The sequence below is a fragment of the Lactuca serriola genome, chromosome 4 (assembly GCF_051521515.1).
Source record: "Lactuca serriola cultivar US96UC23 chromosome 4, Lser_US96UC23_V15, whole genome shotgun sequence".
NCBI classification, from domain to species: domain Eukaryota; kingdom Viridiplantae; phylum Streptophyta; class Magnoliopsida; order Asterales; family Asteraceae; genus Lactuca; species Lactuca serriola.
The window spans coordinates 360,605,874-360,616,149 of NC_136411.1; the positions used below are offsets into that span (position 1 = coordinate 360,605,874).

At 32.5% G+C, this 10,276-nt stretch overlaps 1 protein-coding gene and 1 pseudogene across 2 annotated transcripts; one reads left to right on the forward strand and one right to left on the reverse strand.

The window, feature by feature from the left end:
- Positions 1-84: 84 nt before the first annotated feature.
- On the reverse strand, positions 85-3,031 carry LOC145099716 (uncharacterized; annotated as a pseudogene).
- Positions 3,032-3,170: 139 nt separating this feature from the next.
- Positions 3,171-6,683, forward strand: LOC145097621 (putative receptor-like protein kinase At5g39000). Of its 2 annotated transcripts, none has more exons than XM_079035221.1 (5): positions 3,171-4,633; positions 4,761-4,893; positions 5,356-5,492; positions 5,580-5,721; positions 6,076-6,683. In XM_079035221.1, exons 1-5 carry the CDS (start codon positions 3,335-3,337, stop codon positions 6,396-6,398), a joined length of 2,034 nt encoding a protein of 677 aa, XP_078891347.1. In that variant the 5' UTR covers positions 3,171-3,334; the 3' UTR covers positions 6,399-6,683. The 2 variants fall into 2 exon arrangements, with proteins under 2 accessions (XP_078891347.1, XP_078891348.1); XM_079035222.1 differs by having other exon boundaries at positions 5,580-5,716; positions 6,074-6,683.
- Positions 6,684-10,276: the final 3,593 nt, after the last annotated feature.

Here is a 10,276-nt window from a genome sequence, read left to right on the forward strand (position 1 = left end):
CTTATTTCTCTGTTTCTGCTTTTGTATTTGAGAAACGTGAGCCACTAAGTATTGGTTTTGTGTAGAAAAGGGTATTTATGTAATTCAGATATACCGAAACACTTTGTACCCTTTATCTGGGGTCTGCTGATCTGGCACTTCCATAGAAGAGGCTCCAAGCTAATGAAAATAAAATTTTTATTAAAATATGCATATAGGGGTAAAATGGTAAAAACATACTTCCACACAAACCTGAGCCATAGGACTACCATTATCAGTATTGATAAGCATCCCTGACTCAGTGTCCACCGCAAAAAGATTAGCACGATTTTCATCATGGAAAAACTTCGGCTTTGCGCTGCATAAAAAATAAAAAAATAAAAAATATTTTTTTTCTTTAAATATGTTTCATATATATATATATATATATATATATATATATATATATATATATATATATATATATATATATATATATATATATAATCGTTAAAGTAAAGAAATGAGTATAACCTGCCAGTTATGACAACATCAAAGTGTTGGAGCCAGTCAAGAGTCAACAAGGAGCTTTCGTTGACTTTTTGGGGCCCACATAGAAAATTCATCACAACATTTGTGTAGTCCCAAAGACTGTTATCAGATGAATAAAAGTTACTTTATTTTTTACTGATAGTAGCAATGTTGTTACATTTTTTACAATTTAAAAAGTAAAATAATAATAATAATAATAATAATAATAATAATAATAATAATAATAATAATAATAATAATAATAATAATAATAAACCTATTTGTCACTAAGAATACAGCAAAACCAAAAGTTCTAAGCATCTGTAGCATTTGGACTAATGATTTGTCTTCATTTGTGTACCTAATTTTGAAAAAGTTAAGAAAAAAATAAACAAGGGCAAAATTGTAAAAAGTTTGAACTTAAGGGGGAAAGTCGTTTTTTATCTGACCTTTTGGGATCATTTGCAACCATCTGCTTCAAAGTCCCATCACAATGGCAGAGATCCACAACAGCCCTCACATCTCTGTACATTCGAAAATAGCTGCAAAAACACGAGGGTATTTTGGTCTTTTAGTACAAAAACAAATGAAATTGAATTCGTGGTGAAATACATCCAACATGGAATTTGAAGAAATCTAAAAAAATTGAATTGAATTATGTTCATTTGGCAACCAAACAAACAAACAAACAATGGAATGGAATCATGAATTCCATTTCCCACAACTTACTCTTTTTCTTCTGAGATTTTTTCTGGATTATTATCTTTAAAGTCAAACAAGCTGAGCAAATAAATAAGCTTCAGCTAATGAGAAAAGGGTATCAATGAGTGCATAATCAGGCTCATCAAATGCATCACGAACCAAAGTGTTGCCATATGTAGCAACTTTTTCATGTTTTAACAATAACCTAAATCCATGATATGCCACTTTCACATATTCATGTCTGTCCATCTGTAAAAAAGTTTTTGAAAAAATATAAAACACTGGGATTCATCTTTATATTATATGGCTCAAAATTTATACATGAAAAACCCAAACCTTCAATATATTTCCTCTTTTTTTAACAAGTACCAATCCTCTCACCATGTAAGTCCAATCAAAAGACCAATCAAGCAACTGCATCAAATAGAAAACTATAAAATACCCAAAACTTATAGACTACAATAGTTTTTTTTTCTTATTAAGACATTGTAATTTGAAAATTTTACACAAGTATAGCATGGTACTTTCAACATTGTAATAATAAAAAATGAAAGTAGGATGAAAATTTCATGGTTATAGTTTGCATTTAACTCTGAAACTTGTACAATTTAAATAATTTCATGTGCAAATTTCATCAAGATTTTGTATGATTAACATAAACAAACCTCATTACGGTATCCCAAGTTAGTGACTAACTTTTTCACTATGCCATTATATGCAAGGGGCTCAAAAGTTTCAGGATTGTATTGTGCAAGTGTATAATCCATATCAAATCCAACAGCAACAATGTTTTTCATATTCACAGCTCTGTTACAAAAAATATGTTTGGTAATTTCAATCTTTTGGCCTCCATTAGGAGATGCCTATAGACATGAACCTTGACATTTTTCACTTCCATTAGGGCTCTGTAATTGTGTCTCTGATATAGCTCAATCACTAGGGATATCCATTTTATAACTTGCTCTTGATTGAAAACGGCTTGTTTGACATAATAAATCATCAAACATTGGATCATAATATTAAAATCATTTCTGGAAAGGTAAATTATTAGTAACTTATGACCTTTAGGCTCTATATGATGTGGCAGAGATGATCAAGAAGGGGTGTATTTCAAGAAAACAATCAAGAAAAAAATTCAACCCCAAAAACTCAAGAAAGCAAAGATTCTTACATACCCTTTAGAAAAATGCGATGCGAAGATTAGAATATCAATACCGTTTTACATTATAACCTTTCCTAAATTTCTCTCTCTCTCTCTCTCTCTCTCTATATATATATATATATATATATATATATATATATATATATATATATATATATATATATATATATATATATATATCAATACTGTTTTACATTATAACATTTTATAAATTTCTATATAAGACCTATCCAAAAATCAATTGTATGTTAAATATATCTTCATCAATATAATGGTATGTTGCAGTACATATACAACCCGAAAGAACAAAAAAAAAAAAAAGTCAACGCCAACGGGCGTGCATGATTCCCATCTAGTTCCAATAGTATTTAACTGTAATAATAAATGTATAACAATTTCATTAATCGACTTTCTTTCTATTTCAAAATTAATAAATCAAAACGTCATTAGTTTCTTTTGTTTATTGATTTAAATTAAAAAAAACACTTTAATTTTATTAATTCAATATTTTTCTAATTTTTCTTATAAATTGAAACTTTTTAAATAATTATTGTAATTTAAACAACAAGTTAATACATCTTAATTATCATCTTAATTTCATTTTTAGTTTTTTCTTTTAGATAAACTATAAAGGAGGTGAACATTGGCGTACTACAAACCAAAATACACTTGTGCCATGTGTGCAATGCTTACAAACCTCAAGGACCAAAAACATGCGAGTTTTAGCAATCTACAGGGACCAATTGTGTAATTTTTGTTTTCTAAAGGTTTAAAAATTAAAATGAATCCACAAGTATTCCAATCCCAAACAAACAAAAAAAAAGTAGGTGAAGGACCAACAAAGTCAATGGTCGGACATCCGCTAGCAGCACAAGAACCAGACGAAATCATCCCGTTCACTGCCGGACTTCTGAAGCTCTTTTCTGGATACAAGAGATATTGTGAAGAATCAAAGGTCCGATCAGGAGAAACTAAACGACGATGTTACCCACACCTATCAAAGATACCAACTCCTCTTTCATATTCCCAGACCAGACATGTCAACGTTTTACTCTTTCTGAGATTCAATCGGCAACCCAAAACTTCGATGAGGCTTTAGTCATTGGCAGGGGAGGATTCGGCAAGGTGTATAAATGTTCCAAAATCGGGTCAATGACCGAAGTTGCAGTCAAACGATTGCACTCCATGTCCAATCAAGGAGCCAATGAATTTGAGTCGGAAGTCAAGGTCCTCTCTAAGCTGCGACATGGTAATCTCGTATCCTTAATTGGTTATTGCTATGAAGAAAAAGAGATGGTCCTCGTTTATGAGTTCATGCCGAATGGAACACTTGAAGATCATCTTCGCTCACCGGATTCCTCTTTATCCTGGTTACAACTACTCAAGATATGTGTAGGGGCAGCTCGAGGATTAGACTACCTTCACATGGGTACATCAACTCAACATGGAGTCATACATCGTGATGTGAAAACCTCCAATATTTTGTTGGATGCAGACTTCGCAGCTAAAATTTCAGATTTCGGATTGGCTAAAGTTGGGGTAATTGATCAGACACGAACACATATGAGCACAGCTGTGAAAGGGACATTTGGGTATATGGATCCGTGCTATTTCTATACAGGAAAATTGACAATGAAATCTGATGTTTACGCTTTTGGTGTTGTACTCTTTGAAGTGTTGTCAGGAAGAAAAGCTGTAGATTCAACCCTTGATGAAGAGCAATGGGGTTTAGCAGCTTGGGCTCAACAGCAAATCAAAGAAGGAAAACTCAATCAAATTATTGACCCGCGACTAATCGGACAAATCTCCAGAAAGTGCTTGAAGGAGTTTGCAAGCATAGCAGGTCATTGTTTACACACCCAACCAAAACACCGCCCTACCATGGCGGAGGTTGTGGTGAAACTCGAGTCTATTCTATCACTAGAAAGAGATTGCACCAATCATAATATTGAAGAAGATGGATTCATTTACAAGCTTAGATCTTTTTTCACAGGCAAAGTTGATTCTGCAATAGAAAACAAATCTGATTTCAGTTCTCACGATAAACAAATAGTAATCACACTTGATACTACAAATGAAGTCATTACAAATCAAAGTTTCAGAACTTTCACGTATGATGAGTTGGTGATTGCAACAAATGGTTTCAAAGATGAAGACGAATCCACAGCTTTAAATGAATACATTTACAAAGGTTGGGTTGATGAAAGGACATATGCGCCAACAAAACATGGTGTTGGTTTACCAATGCATGTTAGAAAGATGGAGATTTCAACACAAAAGGTACATCCAATCTTTGAAATGATGATGATGTGGGAATAACTTTAAATCCCATAATGAATTAGCATCATGTATTTTTCATGCATTGTGCTATTTTTTAGCTTCTTAAGTGAGCAATTTGGTTGTGCAGAAGGACATCAAATTTGAAGATTTCAATCATCCCAACCTTGTAAAACTCTTGGGATATTGCTTGAATAATCACCAACTATTTTTTGTTTACGAGGACATTTCAGCCATAACTTTGGATAAATATCTTTACGGAGGTCAGCATACCTTCCAGTTATATCTTACCAATAATAGGAACATACTTAAAATTTTCTTTTTTACCAATAATAGCAATGTACTTTCTTTTTCACCTATAAATGAACGTGCTTACATTTGTCTACCAATATTGCCAATGTACTTTATTTCTTAAATCTTCCCATTATTGGTAAAGTATACGTACGTTGCTATTATGAGTACAGAATTGTTTCTACATTGCTATTATGTGTAAAGTGAATGTTAGTATGTTACTATTATGACTTACATATTGCTAATATTGGTAAAAAGAGAAAAAGTGACTACATTGATAATATAGTAATAGTAATTTAAATATATTGCTATTATATGTGAAAAGTAAAGTATCCATAAAAAGAGTAAGTATGTTCCTATTTTTCACAATTTCCCCTAACATATATGCAAGGTTAAAAATTGCATTTTCCTTTTTTATATTACTTTATACGCAGAGTCACGTAGAACTTCACTTTCTTGGGTTGTACGATTAAAAATAGCAATAGGAGCAGCTGAAGGCTTGGTTTATTTACATAAGAGGAAACAGCCAGCATATAGCCAATTTAAGACCGATCATATATTGGTGGATACGGTAAATTATACTGCCATTAACACACTTGCAGCATAACATTAGTTTTACTTTTTTTTATATAGTTATATAATTGATGCTTCTTTTCAGGATTTTAATGCTCGGCTTTCGGATTTTGCTTTTGATCCTTACTCATTCCAATTGGATGCATATTATTACACAGCCCCTGAGTGGTTTCGTTACCAAGCAGACACATTTGATGGTCTTGACCCACTGCGGCTGCCTGAAGATGGTATTGTCTTCTTTTAAAGTGAAATACTTTTTATATTTAAAAATGATATAAAAACCAATCGTTTACTATGTACTTACCAAAAGCCTTTGGTTGGATGGAATGGAATAACATATGAATGGAATTACTAAAGTAATTTAATACGCAAGATAATTGAATAGGTCATTACATTCCACATCATGTTTGGTGGACCCGTAAATTGGAATGAGTTTTTATACAATTTTTCCATTCTGCTACATCGGACAAACATAACATCTTTTCTTCTAACCAAGGAAACGGACCATTCCATTCCTTCTTTGATTCCATCATACCAAACACATGTTTCAATGGCTGATCAATCAAACACTACTTTGACAGGTTTTGCAATCAAGAGTGAAATCTATGCTTTTGGAGTGGTACTGTTGGAAATACTAACAGGGATGAAGGTGTATGATAAGAGGAGACCCCTCGGAAAGCAAAAACTGGTGGAATGGGCTCTTCCATTGCTAGCAGATGAGGTTAATTTTAGTGTAATTATGGACCCACGACTTCAACTCAACGATTCTTCCCCAAAAAGAGCATTCAAGTTGGCTCAACTTGTTTCAAAATGCCTTCAACTAAAACAAGACAAGCGCCCATCAATGGAATATATCTTGCAGGTCTTGCATCATTGCTATCAAAAGGAAATCAAAACCGTTTGAGTCTTAAAAGTCAACCATAATCGTTCTGATGTTAATAGACATGTGAATGTACAATTGTATAGTATACAATCTTCGAAATCAGTTGAAGAAACAAGTAGGAAAGATAGTACTGAATGAATGCTTGATAGATTTGTAGAGTGTCTAAATAAAGTTAATATATATCTCTTTGAGATTTTTGGGACACATAATCGGTACTCATATTGAAATTCAACAAGAATCAAGTAGTTGGCAAGTAGATCATGTGGGACTATATTGAGTAAAGCATGTTGTAGTTCCAAATTCCAAGCTTTTAGATTGAAGTCAACTAAGAAACTCTTACAATTTGTTTGTTAATTTTTGTTTAGAACATCAGCATTTTATAAGTTTGAAAGGAGCTAGACTTCACTAAACAAAATAACAGCACATCAACATCAGCAAGGATGGGATTTTGAAGCCACCTCACCCAAGTTTATTTTGACCTTCCTACTAAGCATGTTGTTAACTTAGACAAACTCAAAAACTGACAAGTAACAATTTTTTGAAACAAATCAGCCTCTTTAGACTTACCTTTAGAAACAAAGCAGCATTTCCAAATAACTATAAACTCCACCAAGAAGTATAAAAAGTGGCTTCGAGATAATCATTAATGACTTCTGCATGCACAACGAAGAGAACCAACACTACTGATTAACCTAACCCAAATGTGGACATAATAAGACCTCACCAACTCACAAGCTAACTAAACATTGCCATCGCAATGAGCCAAGAAATGAACAAAAGGCTGACAAACTCAAAACTCACTTCACATGTAAGACATAAACGCATAGGAATGTCCAAACCTCAGCAGAGAAGTGGTTATCTCTATTAAGGAGCTTATGTAAAGCCAAACCTATGCCAAAACATTCATCTTTATACGAACTAAAAGGCTCCATTTAGTTGGGTTTTGATCAATAATTTGTTGGTAAATTGTTTAATTAATTGTATTTAAGTATAATGGATTGACTTGTTGACCAAAATCAATCTTGATGAATATTAAACAAGTAAGGAATGTGCAGAGTGTACATTTGTTTAAGTTTATTCAAGATTTAAAGTAGGATGTCATTAAGCGGCATGAAGCTCCTGAATGAACGGGGGTTCGGGGGCAGTGCCCCTGGGTGCGGGGTCTAAGGGGCAAAGCCCCAATTTTTGACTTTGTTTTGACTCTTTTTAAAATGCTCATTTTTATGACAGTTTATGATTGTTAGGGACAATTTTGGATAGTTTTGGGACAAAAAATTGTTTTGTGATAGTTTTCAGAGAAAGATGATTTATAACTAATTTTGGTCATAATTATGGTACTCACGAAAATTCATAACAAATCCACTTCTTTGTTCTAGTTTTCTCATTCTGAGTCCCATCCAATTGAAGATTTGGAAGTACCACCCAAATAATTCAATTTGAAAGTGATAATCTTCTTAGAATTTCAATTGCTATTACACCCCAAATTTCTAACAAAAATGGAAGTATTTTTTGATCATGGGAAGTGGCGATTCTGTGAAGGGCATGACAGGCAAGTTTGACAAGTTGAAAAAGTTTGAGTGGTAAGATTTTTATAAATGGAAGTATTTTGTGATCATTGGAAGTGGCGACTCTAAAAGTGGTGAATGTCTTTAGTACACCCATGCCAAAATTCACTGAAGATAAAACTTTAGAGGCAACAACGAGGAGAACAAAGTGGGATAAATATGACCATATCTGTCGTGAACAAATTCTCAATGGTATGTCTAACTCTCTATTTAATATCTATTAAAATGTTAAATCTACAAAAGAACTGTGGGATTCTCTTGAATCCAAATACATGATTGAAGATGTTTCTAGCAAGATCAGTAACTTTACGGGTTACAATATGAATGACTTCATGCCTGTTATGGAACAATTACGTGAAATGTTAAGAATCCTGTGATAGTTTTCTCAACACAATATGAAAATGGATAAAGTCATTTGTATGGTTGTGATCATTAACAAATCGTCCCTTTCCTTCAAAGATTTTAAACATAGTATGAACCATAACAAGGAGTAATTAACTTTGAATCAATTTGATAACAATCCTAAAGGCAAGACCAAGTTGGTTCCTCTTCTATAAACTATTGGATTAGGTGTCTAAGCTCATAACTATAATTGGTATGTACCTGAACCGATAATAGCATGATCATTTTGGGTTGCATTCACCAGAGCAAACTGATAGGATGAACATTTGAGAAAAATGTTATTTGGGATTTATTAATATATTATAAGAATAATATATTAACTGAGAAATCATATTATTTAATTGGTATTGATCAAGAATTAATTTGGAATTAATTTAGTGATAAAAAAAGACTGGTTAAATTTGCAGGGATTCATTAGGTAAATCAGTAATACTTATAGTTTAGGATAATGATCCATGTTGATTTGGGATGGGCTAAATCTACGTAAGAGTCCATGAAGAGATAGTCGAAAGGGCCTATCATATGGATCATTGGAATACTTAAAGGTTTAAGTAAATTAGGGTTTTATGTATGAAACCCTAGGAATTCGAGACTAAAAATACCAGCCATTGCACTCCAAAATCGGCACTTGTGTTCTAAGAAGAAACCCTAGCCATTCTGGTGCCTCCTAACCTCTCTCTCATATTCTTCCATTTGCTTTTGGTGTTTGTGACTTATTAGAGGTATCACACTTTTGGTACTAAGCTCTTGAAAGTCCAAGAACTACAAGCTACAACAAAGAGGTATTCATCTAACTTTTTTTTATGTTATATATCTTCAATTGCATGCTAGCTAGGGTATATGCTTTGGATAAAATGAAATTGCATGTATAGCTTGAGAGAATTTAGATGCAAAGCATTAGTGTTGTATCTGCACCATAGGGATGTTATAGTGCTCAAAACCCATCAGTGGTATCAGAAACTATGGTCTTTTCTATTATATTGATGCAATGGTATTGTTTTTAAAGATGGAAAATCTTCATTTTCGGCTACTGACTACTCGACTCGACGAGTCCTATGAAGGAACTCGACGAGTTGACCCCGAGTTGAGCCAACTCAACGAGTCCATTGCCTGGATCGACAAGTTGGATCATCTGTTTGTAGTTTTTTCGAGTTTTTGGCCAGTTTTGGATTAGGATCATTACCACAAATTGTTTTGATTGATAAATTTTGATTTTTCTGATAAGGTAATGGCTGTCCTGATCCAATTGATTAATGATTATTAAATTTTAGTATAATTACTTGATTTTGTGAAAATTAATTATTTTGTATAATTTGATTTGAATCAAATTTCTATATGAAATTAGATTAAGTCAGTTTTATGATATAGTTAATTATAGACAAAATTACAAAAATGGTCCCTATGGTTTATCAAAAGTCAGAAAATCAGTCCCTGCTAATTTTTTTTGATGCAAATGGTCCTTGTGGTTTGCAAAACTTGCATATATGGCCCTTTTTACTAACTCCGTTAGTATTCAGCCATTAGGGTAAGAGCATTGTAGTCTTTTTCAGGTATAAAGGGACTAAATTCTCGATATATGGTAAACCATAGGGACAATTTTTGAAAACTGTTTTAAAAAATAATTATGTGGCTGAATGATAGGGGGAAGGATCGAACCTAAGACCTCCACTTATTAAATGGCCAAAGCATTAACCAATTGGGTTGCATGTACTTTTGGGTTATATTTTCCAAATATTAATTCATATAATAAGTAGAACGTTAAAACATAAGCAATAAATAAATTACAAACACACATTTTTTACGTATTTTTTTTAATAAAACAAAATGTATTTTCGTATGATAAAAATAATTAAAAAACAATTTGTATGCATTTTTATGTATTTATTTTACAAAAAAACGTATTTTTTTGTCTTTCATAATTTTTTTTCATAA

Coding starts and splice junctions, on each gene's coding strand:
- LOC145097621 (XM_079035221.1), top strand. CDS start 3,335: ATGTTACCCACACCTATCAAAGATACCAACTCCTCTTTCATATTCCCA. Junction 4,634..4,760: donor TGGAGATTTCAACACAAAAG/GTACATCCAATC, acceptor TTGGTTGTGCAG/AAGGACATCAAATTTGAAGA. Junction 5,722..6,075: donor ACTGCGGCTGCCTGAAGATG/GTATTGTCTTCT, acceptor CTACTTTGACAG/GTTTTGCAATCAAGAGTGAA.